The sequence below is a fragment of the Acinonyx jubatus genome, chromosome B4 (assembly GCF_027475565.1).
Source record: "Acinonyx jubatus isolate Ajub_Pintada_27869175 chromosome B4, VMU_Ajub_asm_v1.0, whole genome shotgun sequence".
Taxonomy (NCBI): domain Eukaryota; kingdom Metazoa; phylum Chordata; class Mammalia; order Carnivora; family Felidae; genus Acinonyx; species Acinonyx jubatus.
In genome coordinates this window covers 53,561,481-53,581,148 of record NC_069387.1, presented here as the reverse complement: position 1 = coordinate 53,581,148, position 19,668 = coordinate 53,561,481, and the positions used below count along the sequence as shown (strand labels likewise).

Sequence of the window (19,668 nt, the reverse complement as noted above, 5' to 3'; positions counted from 1 at the left end):
AAGGAAGAGCAGTGGGGAACCACTGAAGGGTTTCAAGCCTCAGGGTGCGTGGGGACACGTCAATCATATTCATGATTTAGAAGGTTCCATGAGTTAAGTATTCACTCTCCTTATCTATGTTGTGTGCTTGTTGGTAAATAATAACATTGGAACTGGTGGGTGGCAAATAAGAAGTGTAGTAGATGGATTTGTACACAGAAGATCTGACCCATTTCCCAAGGGTTCATTTTGATTATATACAGAGAAGACTTTTCAATTTTGACTTAATCTTTCTATTAAAACCTCTGACAACATTTCCTAAAATTCTCTCAAAATAGGAGCCTGAGTATGGGGGAGAGTGGGGGCTGCATGACTTTGTTTTCTCTGTTCTCCACTTCTCATTTCTGGGGCATTGCTGTGAATTGTTCATCCAAAGCCTTATTCCCCTTGAGAAGAGGCCCATTTGAATAGCTGCAGTGGAGGAGATCACAGACAGTGTAGGGTGTTTATAGAACACAACGTGGCCAGGGAGGAGACTGTCTGTAGAAGCGAGGTCTCCTCTCCTGGAACCCAAAGAGGGAGGAGACAGAAGGAATTGTTTTGGTTTTGAACTACTGAGCTAGGTGACATACTTCTTTTCTCCCTGCCCATCATTACTGTGGACATAAAAGTTATAGTAAATTTTGTCCGGTTGCTTTGGGTGAGGTTTATTGAATGTCAGAATTCATCAAGTGACATTTCTGGTTCTTCTCCCTTCTTACTAATGGATGCTTGATTAACTGCTACACCCATTTCTCCAGTGTTTCTTCACAAGACAGCCTGTTCCTCTCATTATTGCAGGTAGTTATGAAGGCCCTGCCCCCTTTTCCCTCTTCTCCTATTTTCACAGCACCCCTGTTGGTATAGTTAGGTAAAGGGAAGAGTAGGACTGTACACATTTTACCATCAGTACAGCTAAGTGGATGACACAGAATGGGGAAAAGGGGGACCAAAGTGACATCTGACTTTGGGTACTGATTTGGAGGCAAAGAGTTTTAAGACAGAGGACCCAATATTTGTATTTCAAATTCAAATGTAATTTAAAAAATGGTTCTGTAATTGCAATGACACATGAATTAATGTGTCATATCTCATGCCCAAGCACCATGTAATCATCCTGTGTGTGAATTATTGCACAATACATTCATTCCCTGTTGTGACGTACAGCTTAATTAGTACATGAAGCTACATGAGTTAAATGAATGTAAAGGGATTATGTCCCATGGTGTGCAATAAAGGAGAATGTTGGGAGGTATTTGGCACTGTTTCTGAGGGGAAATCAGGGTTGATTTTTCTATGATGTCTTTTGGTTTCAATTTCAGTGATACTTGGGCCGCAACAGGTGACATGGGATTTCTGAGCTACAGTTGGTTGGTTGAACACCACCATTCAGTAAATATTTCTTGTTTAGGCATTATTAAGGGTCAAATGAAATACAAAGCAGCAACTTTGAAGCGTGAATAATGGACCTCGGCAGCCCCAAGTCTACTTGGCTTCACTGAGTCTCACTGAACCTGATCCCAGATTCTCCTCCCTGGGCTTGCTGCAGCTCTCTGATCCTGGAATCCTCTTCAGTTCCAGCTAGGATGCTGCGTCAGGCACTTCGTAGATTTGGTCAAAAACTGGTACGAAGACCTACACTGAAGGAACCGGTGGCTAAGGATGACCCACGGAGAAGCCTGAACACTCTGGATTTAGTGGCTCGGGTTGTGGGCCGCACAGTGGGTATAGGTGTGTATATCCTGGCTGGTGAGGTGGCCAGAAATCAAGCAGGACCATCCATTGTGATCTGCTTTTTGGTGGCTGGCCTATCTTCTGTGTTGGCTGGGCTGTGCTATGCAGAGGTTAGCGCCCGAGTTCCCCATTCTGACTCTACATATCTCTACAGCTTTGTCACTATAGGTGAACTCTGGGCTTTCATCACTGGCTGGACCCTCATACTCTCCCATGTTGGTGATAAAGCCATTGTGGCCCGTGCATGTATCTTAGCTTTTGACAACCTGCGTGGGAACAAGATCTCTCAGACCCTGCGTGAGAGCATCTCACCACATGTTCCCCGTGTCCTTACAGAATATGTAGATATCTTTGTTGTGGGTCTTGTGTTTTTGCTCATAGAATTCCGGAATCTGAGGTATGTTTGGTCTTTCCCAGTTACCAAAATGGCCACATTGGTGAAACTTTTGGTTCTCAGTTTTGTCATCATCTCTGGCTTCATTAAGGGGGACCTGCACAACTGGAAACTCACAGAAGAGGACTATGCAATGGCTGGACTCAATGACACCTCGAGCTTGGGCCCTCTGGGCTCTGGAGGATTTGTGCCTTTTGGCTTTGAGGGGATTCTCCGTGGAACAGCTACATGTTTCTATGCATTTATAGGTTTTAGCAGCATTTTTGAAAAAGTTGAAGAAGCCCGGAATCCCCAGCATTCCATCCCCATGGGCATTGTGATTTCACTGTTCATCTGCTTTTTGGTGTATTTTGGTGTCTCTGCAGCACTTACACTTATGGTGCCTTACTACAAGCTTCGACATGGGAGCACCTTGCCTCAGGCATTACTCCATATTGGCTGGGCCCCTGCCTACTATTTTCTAGCTTTTGCATTTCTGTGTATTGTTTCTGCCAGGCTCTTGGGCTTTATGTTTCCCATACGTCGAGTATTACACAGGATGGGACAGGATGGTCTCCTGTTCCCTGTCCTTGAAAGAATCCGTTCCCGCCCATTCATCCTTATCATGACCACTGTGATCTTGAGCATTATTACAGCAATCATGGCAGTCTTCTTTGGGCTCACTGATCTCCTGGACCTTAGGTCAGTTGGATCCCTGATACCTCACTCCCTGGTTGCTACTTCCATTCTCATCCTCAGGTATCAGCCTGAGGCAAAGGAAGGGGAAAATGAATCAGAGGAGCTGGAGGAGAATGGACATATAGTAGAGAGGCTGACTCTACAGGGACTACTTTTTCCAGGCAGCCCCACCCCCACTCCACTCTCTGGCCGGGTTGTCCGTGTTTGCTCCGTACTGCTTGCTCTGCTGCTAATTCTTCTTTGCCTGGTGCTGGCCCAGTGGCCAGTTCTGCTTTCTGGAGACCCAGTGTGGATTTCAGTGGTTGTGGGGCTCCTGGTGCTCATCACTGGGCTCACTGGGGTCATCTGGAGACAGCCTCAGAGCTCTAGTCCCCTTTACTTTAAGGTCCCTGCTCTGCCTCTCCTCCCACTACTGAGCATCTTCATGAATGTTTGCCTTATGGTGCAGATGACAGCTGCCACCTGGGCCCTATTTGCTGTCTGGATGTTGATTGGGTTTGCTATCTACTTTGCCTATGGGATCCAGTACAGTCTGGTCTCTAACTCCGCTTAAGTTAGGGCCAAAAGTGTAGACCTTGAACTAAGCAGTACCAGTACATATTTGGTTTGACATCATCACACCTGAATGCAGTCTTGTCTCTCTGCACAATATTGGAGAGTCTCTTGACTGCATGGAAAGCTAGGCCTCCAAAGGGATGTTGGTGGGTGAACACTAATAGAGCTCAGTGCGTATTGTGAAGGATGTGTCTTTGCTCTTTCTCCTTTTTTTTTTCTTTTAACCTGTCTACTTTTGAATTGTGTCTGTAGCTGCTTACTGGCTTTCAAATATTATTAAAAGAAATTACAAAAAGTGTTTTTGTTTTCCTTGGTTGAACATCCAGTAGGGTGCCTGACTGGCTCGGTCAGTACAACATGCAACTTTTTATCTCAGGGTGGTGAGTTTGAGCTCCACATTGTGTATAGATGTTATTTTAAAAAAAACGCACAGCAGAATTACTGGATCAATAGGTGGTTTTATTTTTAATTTTTTGAGGACCTGCATACTGTTTTCCACAGTGGCTGCACCAATTGACATTCCCACCAACAATACATGAGGGTTTCTTTTTCTCCATATCCTAGACAATACTTGCCTATCTTATCTTTCTTTTTTTTAATTTTTTAATGTTTATTTATTTTTGATAGAGAGAGAGACAGAGCATGAGTAGGGGGAGGGGCAGAGAGAGAGAGGCAGACACAGAATCTGAAGCAGGCTCTAGGCTCTGAGCTGTAGGCACAGAGCCCAACGCAGGACTCGAACTCACAGACCACGAGATCATGACCTGAGCCGAAGGTGAACGCTCAACCAACTGAGCCACCCAGGCACCCCTATCTTATCTTTCTGATTTTAGCCATTCTGATAGGTTTAAAGTGATATCTCATTGTAGTGTTAATTTATATTTCCCTGATGGTTAGTGCTCGTGAACATCTTTTCCAAGTGTTTATTGACCATCTGTATGTGAAAATAGTATGGCGGCTCCTCAAAAAATTAAAAATAAAAATTACCCTATAACCCAGCAATTGCACTACTAGGTATTTATACAAAGGATACAAAAATTGCTGATACCAAGGGGCACATGCATCCAATGTTTACAGCAGCACTATTGACAATAGCCAAAATATGGAAAGAGCCCGAATGTCCATAGACTTATGAATGGATAAAGATGATGTGGTTTATATATACAATAGAATAATACTCTGCAATAAAAATGAATGGATTCTTGCCATTTGCAACAATGTGGATGGAACTAGAGTGTATTATACTAAGTGAAATAAGTCAGTCAGAGAAAGATAAATATCATATGATTTCATTCAGGTGTGGAATTTAAGAAACACAGCAGATGAACATAGGGGAAGGGAAGGAAAAATTAGATAAAACTATAGAGGTAACCAAACCATAAAAGACTCTTAAATAGTGAGAACAGACTGAGGGTTGCTGAGGGGAGGTTGGTGGGGGAACACACATGCAACTTGTACTCAGACATTCTCTCATTTACCTTCATTGTGTCCCAACCTATAGTCAGGAGCTTGGAAAAGGGGTAAGGTTGGGTAAATATATTCATAAAGCACCACATTCAAAGTCGTGTGTGTGTGTGTGTGTGTGTGTGTGTGTGTGTGTGTGTACACAAATCTTGAAGGAGTTTAACCATCTATAAGAAATTGGCTACCTTCCTTCCTTGACAATAGTTGGTGTGTTTGTACCAAACCCTGATATTTATTTTCATCACATCTCAAGGGAACCTCAGTGAGTTTTCTTTCTGAGAAGTCTATGGCTAAGATGATGAGTTGCTTGGAGTCCCTATGAATCTGCTACAATCAGAAGAGTTTTGCAGAGAAAGAGAAACAGAAACCCCAAGGAAACACCCTGCTGTTGTTTACTTTCTAGCCTAATACACAGACTCCCTTGTATGCACACCACTCATGTAACCACCTCCCCTCTCCTAGAACCCCTTACGGAAGGTACTAAGAGAAGACATTTTATTTATTTCTTTGCTTGCAAGTAGGACTCTCTATCTGAGCCATCCCAGAAAGAGGAGAATTGAAAATTATACCAGTGAAGGAATCTAGAGTTGAGATTGTGAGATCAGGCCCTTTGTGAAACTAACTTCATAGAAAGCAATGGACTTTGATAGAAGCAAGGATGGTAAGAAGAGTTGGTTGTCTCTGTCTACTTCTTTAGAAAACCTGAAACAAAGCTCCTAGAAGCAGGAGGCAGGACGACCTGCACGTGATTTGGAGGTAAACACAGTACAGGAACCTTCTTCCCCACTTTCCAATGCCAGTACTTGGAAGACTATTGTATGAGGATTTTATGACAAACATTACTTTACATTTGACATTTCACAGCATCTCTTCTCCAGAGAAGGAGGAAATATAGATATTGACAATTTGCATCAGTAGATTGAGGAAACCCAGGTATGCAAATTATCTGACTTAATTTGTGTAGTTTATGCTTTTCTGTGCTTTGTGTTCTTCTCAGTAATGAGAGGAAGAAATTCTTTCATTGTTAACAAAGAACATAGTGGAGGGGAGAGAGGATATGAGAGATATATAGATGGAAGTATTATGGGTATCCTGTCCCATATGAACCCTACACCCCTTCCATAAAATCACGTGGAGAAGAAGTGGGGATAAATGGAACCTGAGCTAGAACCCATGTCCTGGCTCCTGTCTTCTGTATTAAAGGCCTCCAGCTTCTTGAATTTCACTGGTCCTTGTATTTCACTTTCTCATTATGAACAGTAGTTCAATATCAAGTGATGCCCAAAGTCAAGAAATCCTTCCTAGTAGCTATGTCTTTTCTTTGTATATCCATCCTCCTTATCTCTGACTACTGAAATGATACACAATCATCATCGTCCAGTTTAAATGTTACCTCCTGCCCAAGCCTTCCTAGATAATCCTAATCAGAAGCAATTCATTTCCTTTAACCTCCTCTACTCCTTTGTGTTAGTCTTACCATAGCTGTGTTTTTGTACGCTGTCTTCATTTGTGGTTACCCTGTGTCCTCCCTTTATCCCTCACTCAACTGTATGCTTCTAGAGTGAAACTGTTTGTATTCTCTCCACAGTGTTTAACACAGAGCTAAAGAATGGTTAAATAACTGTTGTGTATGGTTCACACTTATGGGAAAGAGGCCATGGGTAGAGATGTAGAATAAAGGCTTTATGAATGTTGATCAAATATATTGTTAATAGAGATATGGACATCATGCTTTCAGGTAGAGATCATATTAGTAGGAAATGTTTATCCTACAAATAGATTTATTCTCATAATATACATTTATTCATTATTAATTTTTTCCCCTTATTCAAATATAGGGGTTTTTTTCCTCCTGGGAAATGGGCAATAAACAAGAAAACAAACGTTAAAATAATTCTGGACTGTGATGAACACCTGAAGGAAATAAACAGGGTCTTATGATAAAGAATCAGAGGGAGTTTTCTTTAGATAGGAAGGTTAGGAAAGGCCTTTATGGTCACTGTTATATATTTACCTGACTATGATTATGGCTTAATTCAATTTCTAACCTGAGGAGCAATAACAAAAAAAATCAATAACAGAATGAGAATAACAGCCTTACCACCAGGAGGCATATTTGTGAACCCAAACTTAGAATTGGTTCTTTCTTTGATCCAACTTCCAACCTCCCCCCTGCCTTGGGAAGAGGGCAAGTCAGGCTCTCCCCTTGCCTCAGGATATACCCTGGTACCTCTTCTCCTGCCAAGGAGTTGGCAAGCAAAACAGGTGTTGAGAGCTTTGATCTTGCTAGACACTTGGAGACAAATCAAGGTAGAAGCCTCCGAAATAATGCTTCAGGATGTGAGAAGCTGGGGAAGAGATGGAGACAGAAGTATGCAAAAGGAGAAGCTAATTGCTGTCACAGAGACTCCCTTTTACCTTGGTCTCAGTGGATTTTGGGCTCTGTACTTCTTGGGGGAATTGGTCACGGCTCTCAGACATTTGGGAAAGGGGAAGATATCCCCTAGTGACTTTAGAGACAACATCCACCCTTAGTCATTCCTGGATCCCTGCTCCAAGGCTGAAGACAACCACAGCTTTGAGGAGCAAGCCTTCTGCCAGTATGCCAGAAGGCCCAGGACGTTCTTTCATTGCCGGGGTCTTCCTTTGTCTACTTCCCTGCTCCCCTTCTCCTGGCACAAGTTGGTAGCATTAGTTTCTGTCTCTTGCAGAACAGTGGTGACATTAGGAATGGCTTGGGAGTGAGTAAGAAGAATCCTGGAGCTTTTACACCCACTAACCCTTTCTTGACTATGCTTCCTGTTGGGATAACATGTTTTGGTTGCTAGCTCAAGAGCAATAGCTCCCTCTCTCACAAAGGCCTTAACCTCCTTGGTCATACTGAGGGATACCTCAGACTGTTGAGAAGGTGTTATAGAAATTACCATAAGTTCCTCTAATTGAAGTTGTAGTCCTCACTTCTCTTTAGCCTTCCCCCACCCCACTGGGACCAGCTTCTCTACAAGTGGTATCCTACACACTATAAAGGCTATACTTCTTCAAGAAGAACCCTACCTCTCTGCTCCATAGTGCCGAAAGAACTCACATTGCTTTGTTTTGAGAGATACTTATTGGAGGAGGAAAAGCTATACTCCTTTTAGCTGCTCAGGGTGCACACAAGTCACATTTCTCATCTTCAGACATGGACAGGCAGTTTGGAGTAGTGGTACCTAGAGATCTTGAATTCAAGCAAGCAAGTTCTTGTCCAAGTGGGTCCACTTGCTGTACCTGACAAGGGATGTCATGCTATGGGTGCAGGGAAGTGAAGTGGCAAAGAATGAACACTGCTTGGAGGAGGAAAAGGAAGAGTGAGGCCAGAACACATATGGAGGCAGTGGAATGGGGAAACTGACTCTTGAACCCAGGTCCTTTCTGGAGTCTCACTCTCAGGGGCAGCAGCATTACTGGCTCCCTTCTGAGGCAGACAGGATAGGGTATGTGACTCAAGGCAAGCCAGGGCAGATTCTGGTGGGAGAGCTGACATGAATGCAGGTGAATATGGACAGATTTTCCCAGGAGCTTTGTTTTAAAGATAGAGAGGAGAGGATGGGAGACAGAGGAAGGAAGAGGGTCCAAGTATCATCTCTGGGTTCACTGGATTAGGAGATGAGAGAGAAGGGAAGACTTTAGTCAGAATCATGTCTCCATTAACTGCTTTGCTTTCCTACTTGATCCCTTTTCTTTTTAAAAAATTTTTTAAATGTTTTATTTATTTTTGAGACAGGGAGAGACAGAGCATGAACGGGGAGGGTCAGAGAGAGGGAGACACAGAATCTGAAACAGGCTCCAGGCTCTGAGCTGTCAGCACAGAGCCCGACACAGGGCTCAAACTCACAGACCGGGAGATCATGACCTGAGCCGAAGTCGGCCGCTTAACCCACTGAGCCACCCAGGCGCCCCTACTTGATCCCTTTTCAACCACAACCTAAGTGATTGAAAATAGGGAGGATATCGTTAATAACTTCCCTGATCTTCCATTCCACATCATGTGAGTTTATCCTGTCATGACTTATGAAGCAGATACTCCTGTGGCCCATCTCTTTCAGGGGAATGCCTTAAGTCCCAAGTCCCTTTCAGAAAATGTTCTGCAACAGCAAAGCAGCATGTGTATTGGGTATTTCTCCCTCACACCTGAATCTATGTTGTTTTCCTACAGAAATGCTGTCTGCCTCCCTCCCCATCCCTCTTCCTTCTCCTCTTTTCTCCCCTCACCCAGCCTGTTTCTTTCTATATGCACCTGCTGGAGTTGGGGATAATGTTCTAAATATTTCACTTCCTCTACTCTTGCCTCTTCAGTCTTTTTATTCTTCCCCTCCAATCTCTCCCACACTCCTCCTCCTGCCTGGTCAGTTCTTACCTGCCTTCTTTGTGGGTCATTTCACTTCTTTGTTTCCTCTGTTTCCTTCTTCATCTATGATTACAACTTTGAAGAGATGGGAAGATGAGTTTTAAGAGCACCATCTGTGAGGGAGTTGGCTTTGGACACAGCAAGAGGCATGGTGGTCAGACATCAGGAAGAACCTGATATGTACTGACAGTGTGGCCTAACTTCCTCCTGACCCATATTTCTTAATAGATGGGGCTGATGTGCACGTGACAGAGACTTATATAAAATTGTTAAATTAAGGATCAAGAATCCCTCTTTGCCTGATATTTAGCCATATCTTAGTTATAAGTAATCACAGGAAATGGAAGAAGACATGTTTGGGGATATGGATGTCCCCAAGGCACCCTCTTTCCTGCCATAAGGAAGGTGGGGCCATCCACTACTTCCACAGTTCACAGTTAACACCATGGGTTGGAGGGAACTCTGACAATGAGTATCCCACCCACACAGACCTTCTTTCAGACCTGTTCAGTGTTCAAGTAAGCATATGTTCCTGGGGTTCTGTTATTATCCCCACAGAATAACAATCATGAAGGTGTCTATACATGAGCTATGTGGCAAATTCTCTGAAGTTCATCTCAAGTTATCTAGATTAGGCAAACAACAAACATTCAAAGACAGCTAATCAGAACTAGAATTTAAAATCCACAAAAGTGACTTGTTGAAACATAATTTTTCTCTCTAAAATCACCCTCATTTCCAAAGAGAGCCAAATAGAGATTATTTCAGTTGAAAAACAAATCCAATTTTAACAAAGTTGGCCTAATTATTTACATAAAATCAGAAAGAGTAGTGATTAACCTGATAGATTCTTTCAAACTTGCTTTACTGGAACTTTCATAAGGAATCTCTAAGATTGAACTTTTCATAGCCTCTTAAAGCCAGAAGCCAAGCCAAATATCTGCCATCAGATCTTCCTATGGTACCTGTAGATTTGGGTGCATTCTTCTTCTCGAGGTCCCTTAAATATCCTGAGGTTTCTTGAACCTGCCAAGAAGTGACATTCTTTACTCACCTGGTAAGGCTCCTAGGAACTCTGTAAGCAAGGGATCTGGCCAACATTTCCAAAGGGCTTTATTGGCTCCGTAAAGTCAACCTTAGTTCTTTAAAGCTGTCTGGTCATATCTGAGTCTATTCATGTCTCTCTCAAATATGATATCCCAGTCAGAGCCTTGGCAAGGTAACCAAAATTTCCAATGGAGTCCTGTTACAAGGAGAACAGATTCTCACTGAATTTATGCAAACAACTGCAATTCCCATGAAAGAAGAATACTTACCAAGAGTTTCTGAACTCTGGAACATTTCAGGTAGAGGAAAATGTTAAATTTTCCAATTTGCACACAAAGGAATATTTTATCATGTTTCTGTAAGTCACAAATGTCCTAAAAGAAAGTTTTCTTAAATATGGAGAAGCTAATATTAGAGAGCCTGCCATGTTAAACAAGAGTCCTGAAAATTATACTCATCTTCCTCCATTCATTCAGTTCTATGTTACTAATTCTTGTTCTGTTTGATTGCAGTTTTTCCATTTGTTCCAGAAATTCTCATCCAGTTTAGCTTTATGATTTTAAAGATATCAAAACCTGTATTTGTCAAAAGTCAATTCCATGAATCTCCTTGAAGAGGAAACACATTTTTCAAGAGCATCAGAAAATAACTATAAATGACAAAAGACTCAAAAGTTAACATGATTCAAGATCTATAATTGCAGTTGACAAGGAAATCTAATTACTTCCAGGACACACAACATTCCAACAATAGAATGTCAAGTGATGACCCTATGTGAGGATATATTAAAACATCAGGAATTCCATATGTTTGTTAGAACAGTTACAGCATATGCCATACAATACAACCCAAGAAGGTTCAGCACCTTCTTTTTTTATATATAACACTTCCCATGTATTTTAACATAACAAATAAACAAGCCTAATTAGTCAAAAAGATTTTACTTAGAATTTGAAACTTGGGAAGTTTGTAAAAAAAACTTAGAAAGTTCTAAAGCACACACATGAATAGGATTACAGATCATCACAAAACTTAATAATCAATTATTCATTTAACCAAGCTTGCAATAAGAAATTCTACAGAAAGTTATACAGTTGTTAGCAAAACTTAGCTCCTTTAATATTAAGGAGTTGTATATCTGTTCAGTAATCAAAGACCTGATGAGACAAATCATAAAACTTTGGTTTTCTGGGCAGATAGAGAAAAGAAGAAAAACAAAACAAAACAAAGCAACTTTTATTTATAATTTCTTATCAAAAGCAGACCAACAACCCAAGAAAACTTAGTCTTTTAACAGAGAGAAAAGCAGAATTTCGATCTTATACCAGTGTCCTTTCAAAATCCATTCCTTTCAATATGAGTTAGTCCTAACCATACATAAAATTATTTTCCAAAGCTTTCCCTTCACAAGCCTACAACTTTCTTTTTCATTCGGATTTTGTCCAAAAGCTTTATCTAAATAACCAGTCTCATTTTAGGACAAAATTACTTTTTTCACATTAACAAAAAATGTATTCTCATTTCTTCTTTTTAAGTTTATTTTTATTTATTTTGAGAGACAGAGAGGCAGAGACAGAGAGAACAGGGGAAGGGCAGAGAGAGAGACAGGGAGCAAGAGAACCCCAAGCAGGCCCTTTGCTGTTAGTGCAAAGCCTGACTTGGGGCTCAATTCCACAAACTGTGAGAGCATAACCTGAGCCAAAATCAAAGTCAGACACTTGACCGGCTGAGCCACCTAGGCACCCCCCCAAAAAAATGTTTTCTCACTTCTTATGCCTTCCTTATACATCTCCTACTTTCCTACATATTGAGTTGTTCTCCTTCTCATTTCCATCAGTCTTAATGACATTTAGTACAATTTTAACTCTTAGAAACCTTAGTCTCCAAGGAAAATTAAGCAGTAAACAAAGGTGAACTGTCTATAATACCAGAATACTTCAGATTGGAAGTTTACGAGTATATTTTATAATTTCTATAAACATATGCTTTTCCAGAGTGCAATCTTTAAAAAGCATAAAGGATGTTTACCAACAGAGTCAAGTATCTTCAGTTTCTTTGAAATAAAAAGGTCAAGGCAGATAAACCTCTGTTCAGTAACCAATGTTTTAGTGCCTGTTTTATTTGGAGAATACTTAGCCAGTGAACTCAACTCAATTTTTCATTTACCTTAGCACAAATTTAAAATTTCAGATTACCAATATTTTGAAAGCCATAAACTTTTTTATTTATTCAACCTACTTCTTCTTAACAATTATGAAAAAACTTTATGAAACTTTATGACACAGACACAATTAACCATTACTTTAAGCCACCTTTTTGCTGACAGAAATAACAGGAGCTCCTTTGACTTTTACTAAAACTTGATAGAATAAAGGTTTTATATTTAATGTTGAGAATGCTAATGACATGCTTATTAGCTTTAATAATGGAATATTTTGCACCTGTGTACATGAAAAGTTAATCAATTTGTTTCCTACTGGCAATTTTTACCTGGGGAAACTATGGGTAATCTGAAGTGTGCAGTTTAAGTCCAAGGTAGCCCATGGGCCCCTTCATGTTGATTTGGGAGGGACTTAGCTTGAATCTTGAAAGGAGGGGGTCCAACAGATTGGGGTGCTTTGCTCCTTGATAGGGAGGTAGGAGGAGAGGGAATCCATGCTGCCCCAGGCACTGAGGATGGCAGAGGAGCTTTGTAAGTAAGCTGCACACATGCTAGTGCAGAAACAGGAGGAAAAGGATGAGATAGAGGTGAAAGGTGCCTCTAGAAAGGCCAGAGGCAAATGCAAAGTTTGGACTAACATTCCTTTTTTTTCTTTTGGTCTCCTGTCTATCCCTCCTCCACAACAGGGTTTTTCTCTGATTGCTTTTCAGTCCTCTACACCATATATTTTAAATATGTCCTAATGAAATTTCTTTGGGAATAGAAGGAGTATCCCATCTTACTGGGGAAAAGTTCAGAAACAACACAGTGGAAACAATGATGCCTTGAGTACTTCTGTTGGCCCAAAATAGGGCTCTTGACCTACTAAACCAATGTTTCTCTAGTTTCTGTTCCCTCCCACAAAGTCAGAGTTCTGCTGATTTAAACAAACCAAACCCTCTACTTGGAGGCAACCCAATGTAAAAGAGAGATCCAAGAGAGCCATTTAATGGCATCTTACCTCTGAGCTTAACATACGTGACAAGGTGGTATTAGAATAAAGCTTATCTCTTTCTTAGTTACAGGTTCCTGTCTATATTCCTTCCACTTATTCAAAATTCAGTCTAGTGGGTTAATTGGTGGGCTAGAGATGGAACTTCCCAGTATACACACATTTAACACAACACAACAACCCCCCCCCCCGCAAGCACATCAAAACAGATTTTTTCCAAATTCCAACTAAATTGACCATTATTCAAGTCTCTTTTAATTTCTCCTGAAAGCCATGCCCCTCTAATGGGAAAGACATGGACAGCAAAACAAAAGCACACAGTGCTTCATGAATGAGAAACTTGTATCAGTGTGCACTCTGAGGGACTTACCTGGTCTTGAATTTCCGTAGCTTCCCCAAATGCTCCTTCCTTTGCACTCCAACCAAAATGCAACATTGACAGCTAGCATGGTCTGGAATTAGCAGACAATTTCCCCTGAGATAAAAAGTACTCTGGGCAGCTACACAGACAGATCCCTCAGATTCCCTCCTGGAGAGCAACTAGCCTGGAACAGCTAATATCCTTCAGTCCTCCAAGTTAATAGCCCAGGAGACAAAGGAGGAAGCCCTGGCCTGGTGCAGGCCAAATGCTCCAATAAAAAAAAAAGATTTAATTTTTACTTATTTTTGAGAGAGAGACAGCGTGTGAGCAGGGGAGGAGCAGAGAGAGAGGGAGACACAGAATCTGAAGCAGGCTCCAGGCTCTGAGCCATTAGCCCAGAGCCCGAAGCGGGGCTTGAACTCACGGACTGCAAGATCATGACCTGAGCCGAAGTCAGACACTCAACCGACTGAGCCACCCAGGCGCCCCCCCCCCCCAACTGCTCCAATTTAGATTTCCAGGGAATTTGACACCCTAGGGGCAGTGGCTCCAGGCAGACTCCTGAAAATTTGTTAACTACATGTACATTCAGCTGTGCATCACTGCAAAAGTCAATACTCAAGAGAAGAAGCTTTTGGTTTTTTTAATGTTTATTTATTTTTGAGAGGAGGGAGGGGCAGAGAGAGGGGAACAGAGGATCTGAAGCAGGTTCTACACTGACTGCAGAGAGCCCAACGGGGGGCTTGAACCCACGAACCCTGAGATCATGACCTGAGGTGAAGTGTGACACTCAACCGACAGAGCCACTCAGGTGCCCAAGACAAGAGTTTTGATTGGAAAGAATATGAGCTTTATTCAGGAGCCAGCCACCTGGGGAGAAGGCAGACTCTTGTCCAAAGAATCTCTGAGTTTTTTGCCTGGCCTAAGGGTATTTAAAGGAGCTTAGGGCAGTGAATCAGTTAAAGGAGGATAGTGGTCCCTAACATTTCTTGATTACATGCAGACTCCATGGTACCAGCTACCGATGTTGTCTCATTACTCTGAGGTTGTGCAAGGGGATCTGGTTCCTTAGTGAGGGGTGGGTGGAGGGTTGAACAAAAGTGTCTGGTTTGTCTGGTTACTTTTTCATTATGTGCAGAAGGTGTTTGTTGTTTTCCAGGAAAGAATGCACGATCCATAGTTATACAAGGAAATGTTAATCAATCATGTGGGCTAAGGGTCCTGGCTAAAGCTTAAAGACTAGTAAGTTGATTGCACAGACCCAGACAACTCAAAGAAGTCACCTATGATTCTGCTGGAATAGGGGCATTCAGGCTGGTGTGTAAGGTGAGGGGTCAGAGATGTGGGAGCCCTGGCTGAAGAGAGAATATGTGGTTGGTGGGGTGGCAGTACAGGGTACAATGGTTGGGCTCTTGGGGATTGGTGTCCTGGTGTCATGAGCTGGGCTGGGTGGAGGTGGATGGAGGGGAAGACATCCCTTACAGCTAAGGGAGGACTCTAGGCTCAAGGACTGCATTTTAGCACATTCTTTCCAGGAGGCCCAGAGAAGAAAGGAAGAGAATGGGGAACAGACACTTCAGACCATTCCAGCCTCATTCATTCTCCCCTACCCTCCCTCACCTTGCTAAGCCCAGCTTCTCAATGGGCCATTTCACACTTATTACACACCTGCTGTGTGCACAGGGCTCCAACGTGGTTTTTTGTGTGTGTGTCATTCTTTCTCTTGCAGTCCACTCAGATCTTCACACTCCTCAGCCCCTGGGTTGATTTCAGGGGCCAGAAGCCTCTTCTGAAGGCTGGGATCTGGAACCTAGATATTTGGGACATGCCATGGGGACCCTGAAGAAGTGGGGGAAGGGAAGGTTGGGAGAGAGTCCCACAACTTCCTAGGGATAGGATGATGATTTATATTAACAAGAAAGATTAAAGTGAGAGGAGAGGAAGAATCTCCCAAGAGCAGACAGTGTGACTGGTTTTCTAGAGCAGGAATCCTAGGCCTGACATAGGGAGGAAGCAGGATGAATAAGGCCCCGTAGAGAAAGATCCTCTCCCCAGGAGTGTTGGGGTTCAGCGTAGTGTGGTGGGGAAAGGGGAGACCACGTGGAACAAACAGGTAGGAAAAAAGGTGACCTCTGGGGGAATCTTTGGTATATATGTGGAGGCGTCAGTCCTGTCCTGCACACACACTGTAATTGAGAAATTACACAGAGTCTGCTAGGCTCTCAGACATCAGTAATCCCAGAGGAGAAAAGATGCAAAGGCTGTACACATTGCTTTCTCTGACTCAAACCTGTGCTAGGAGCTGAGAGGGAGTTTCCCTCCAGCCTGAGTAGAGGTGCGAGTGGTGGGAGGACCCGATGGGAACAATCACCATTTGTCTCTGTCCTCTCCTGAGATGGAGTGGCTTTGGGGTGACTAGGTAATCAGGCTCTCGCGTGGTACTGGGGCTGCTAAGAGTCCTTTCCAACCTGGGGTGGGGCTCAGCTATGGACTGAGGGCAGGGGTTCCCCCAGGTGGGACAGAACTGCCTGGGAGGTTTTCCTTGGACATCCTATACCTCTAAGCATCCCCACCCATCACTTTGCTGATGGAGACAGGTCTCTTCAGCTCCCCTTCAAACCGACTGGATTTGCCCAGAGGAAGAGAGAAGAGACAGTAGGAAGAGGATAGGAGGACACAGAAGGGGGCAAATTTCCATCCTTTCATTGGGTTCTAAGCCCTGTTCTACTCCCTAGATTTGGAAGGGTGTGAATCATGCAAAGGCAGGTGTAGAAATGACTTGAAATGGGGCAAAATGGTGGGATGCAGCAGGGTGGAGAGATGGAGGTAATAGGAAGGTGGAGCCCCCTGGGAGGTGGGGTTGTCTTGGGAGGTGAGCCAGGAGGGGAGGCAAGCTGGGTGGAGTGGAAGGTGGTGAAGGTGGGAGGGGACAGAGTGGGAGGGGGGAAGTGTAGGGGGTCAGAGGGATGGGGGTGGGCAGGGCAGGGAGGTGGAGGAACCAGGATGGGGCAATACCTGATGGAAACTCAGAGATGGTCAGGGTGGTGGGATGTCTGGAAGGACTGGAGCAGGATTCCACTGGGAGGAGCCCAGAACCCCCTCCCCCAAGCATGGGAGTAGTTTCTCCTGGATAGGGAAGTGGGTTCAGGGTGTAGGGACACTGAGAGGATGGTTGGGTAAAGCTGGTGGATCACAGATGGGTCAGACCTTCCCTGGACAGGAAGGCCATGATCACCAGGGCAGATTCAGGGAAGGAAGTTCAGAGGCCACCAGGTGCAACACTGCCACTTTACAGACAGGAGCCAGAGGCCCTGCAGGAGGGAACACTCAGTGTCCCCTGCTACGTGATGGCTGCCTCTGGAAAACCTGCCCCTGACTCCTGGTCTAGGAGTCCTTCTTGCTCCCCTTTGGAAGACCGTGGACTCTGTTCCCATTCTCTTGGCTTTATAAGATGGAAAGAAGGGGAGAAAGACTGTAGCTAGACTGAGGTGATATCCTCCTTCCTCCTCCTCTAGTGACTCCTTTCCAGCCTTCCAGCTGGGCTTCTAAGCCTCCCATCTACTGACACCTATTCCTTCTCCTTCCTCGTCTCCCTCCACAGGCTCCCAGCATCTAATGTCTTAGCTTCTGCTGGGCATCCATAGCAGTGTTCCGTCTTCCCCACACTGCTCTAGGCTCATGGTCTGACCTCAGTCTGAACCATCCCCTCTCCTCCTCTTCCTGCAGATTAGCCTCCCAGTCCTTTGCAAAATTGTCCTATAATCTCCTCCTCTGGGAAGTCTTCCGTGATTAACTCTCCTGGTTCTGGATCCCACAGTTTCTTTCTAAACCACTAGAAAGGGTACCTGCAGGCCTTTCCTTGTTCTGGTCTCTTCCTCTTTCCTGGCTGTGAGCTTTGTCCCTGTTCCTCCCTCTAACCTCCACCCCCAACATGGACCTTTGCCTCCCCTCAGGCAGGGCTGTTTTTCTCCTTCCTCCCAGGATCCGCTCCATGCACCAGGAGGGCCAGGACTGCACTGGAGAATTGACTGAATCCCTCCCTGTTCTCTGTTTTCTGGGAATAGCAGAGATAATGGTGTCCAATTGGGTTTCACCCCAAGTAGGGAGGTGGCAGTGCAGATTCTTCCCTGTCTGTATTCTAGTGTTTAATTGGGGTTTAGGCCTCACCCCCAGGTCTGCATCGTCCTTTTTCCTTGTTGCCTCTGACCCAGTTAACAGACCTCTGGAGCTGCTGCCCTGGAGCCCCTGGGATGCTGGGTCAGGTGTGGGGAGCGGCAGGCAGTCCAACTATGATTTCTCAACTTGGGCTTCACACTGCACCTGATTACCTGCTTCCTGGTTGGGTCTCTGCAGAACTGTTTTCCACTCAGGCTTCTCTTACACCTTCCCTTTCCATCTTCCACTCCCTCCTCACACAGCCCACCTATCCCCAAAGCCTGAGTTCTCTCAGCAAGCTCTCTTTCCTAACCCTTGGGGTTGGCCTTCTGCCTGGAGAGGAGGATAGGTGGATGAAGATCTGGGTGGAGGAGAGGGTCCTGGCTCTGGTGAGGCACCAGGCCTAGCTCTGGGCTCATCTGTGCATTTGTTGCCACCTTGTGGCCATACTGAGAGCTGCAGGGCTGGGGTCCTTGCTGAGAAGGGAAAAGGGGCTGACCTGGTTGGCATTTAGAGGGAAGCAGGACTTGGGGCGCCTGGGTGGCTCAGTCGGTTAAGCGTCCGACTTCAGCTCAGGTCATGATCTCACGGTCCGTGAGTTCGAGCCCCGCGTCGGGCTCTGTGCTGACAGCTCAGAGCCTGGAGCCTGTTTCGGATTCTGTGTCTCCCTCTCTCTCTGACCCTTCCCCGTTCATGCTCTGTCTCTCTCTGTCTCAAAAGTAAATAAATGTTAAAAAAAAAATAGAGGGAAGCAAGACTCAAAATTGCTAATTGACTTTGGAGGTTTCCTCAGGGAGCCTTTGAATTCCTACCTGACCTGGGAGTGGAAGCCAGGGAGGAAAGTCAAGTAGCAAGGACACATCTAGATGGAGAGAGATAATTAAAACTCTATCATCAGGTCTCAAGCCTATCATTCAAATTACCCCTCCCCAAAAATACCCTAAAAATATCCTAAAAGGGAAACAATCTGAAACTAAAGCAGGAGGAGGTGATATCTGACTTGAGAACTTCCCAATAAATTCCAAAGTGTATTGGGATGCCACTACTTGTGACAGTTGCCCAATTTTACAATGCCTCGGGTCCCAGTGAGTGGCTCCTCCCCCTTCCCCAGGCTCCCATCATGCTAGGCTCATTGTGCCTATTCAGAAAAGCCCAGTTTCCTCAGCCTTCCCTACTCCAGTCTGAGTGTGGCTATGGGCAAGATGCTAATCTGGTAAGTCTCCACTGGAAGTGGAGAGAACCACCATATGCCCATAAGAACTGCAGATGGGAAGGAGGCCAGAGGAAGGACCCTGTGAGGAAGGTTCTGAGGGAGGGCAGTTCTACCTCAGGTTCTCCTCCATCCTCCTCTCTCCTGCCCCACTGGGTCTGTGGAGATGAAGACCATGGGACAGAGTGGTCCACACCCTGGAGAACTGTCTTTGCTTGGGCTTCAGGATTCACAGGCTGGGGGGAGGGGAAGCTGAGTTCCATCATGGCCTTTGTTATTGTCTTCTGTAGAGTGGGTATATTGGGGAGGGAAGAGGTCAGGCAGTGTTTGTCTCAATCAGCCTGAGTCCTTCTGGTCTCACCCAGAGTCCCTTTGAAGCCGTTTTCTCTCCAGGCACCCAAATCCCAGTTTCTCATAAGTCCCATGATGATACCTCCTCCTCCATCCCGACCACCCAACCCAGCACCCATTATTGGGGGCTGAGAATCACTGAATCCTCCTGACCATCACCCC

The 19,668-nt window shown here is 44.4% G+C and overlaps 2 protein-coding genes across 3 annotated transcripts in view; both read left to right on the top strand.

Moving 5' to 3' along the window:
• LOC128316363 (cationic amino acid transporter 3-like) overlaps positions 1–16,673 on the top strand; it is a 293,114-nt gene extending 276,441 nt beyond the window's left edge. Inside the window, exon 2 of one of the 2 annotated variants that reach the window (XM_053225954.1) lies at positions 202–16,673. In XM_053225954.1, coding sequence (XP_053081929.1) covers positions 1,605–3,377 — 1,773 coding nt within the window. In that variant the 5' untranslated portion in view covers positions 202–1,604 and the 3' untranslated portion in view covers positions 3,378–16,673. The remainder of the gene's footprint in view (positions 1–201) is intronic. The other variant, XM_053225955.1, reaches the window with a different exon arrangement.
• The window catches only part of LOC106977166 (cationic amino acid transporter 3-like), an 89,225-nt gene that overhangs the window by 46,902 nt on the left and 22,655 nt on the right, over positions 1–19,668 (top strand). The window lies entirely within an intron of this gene.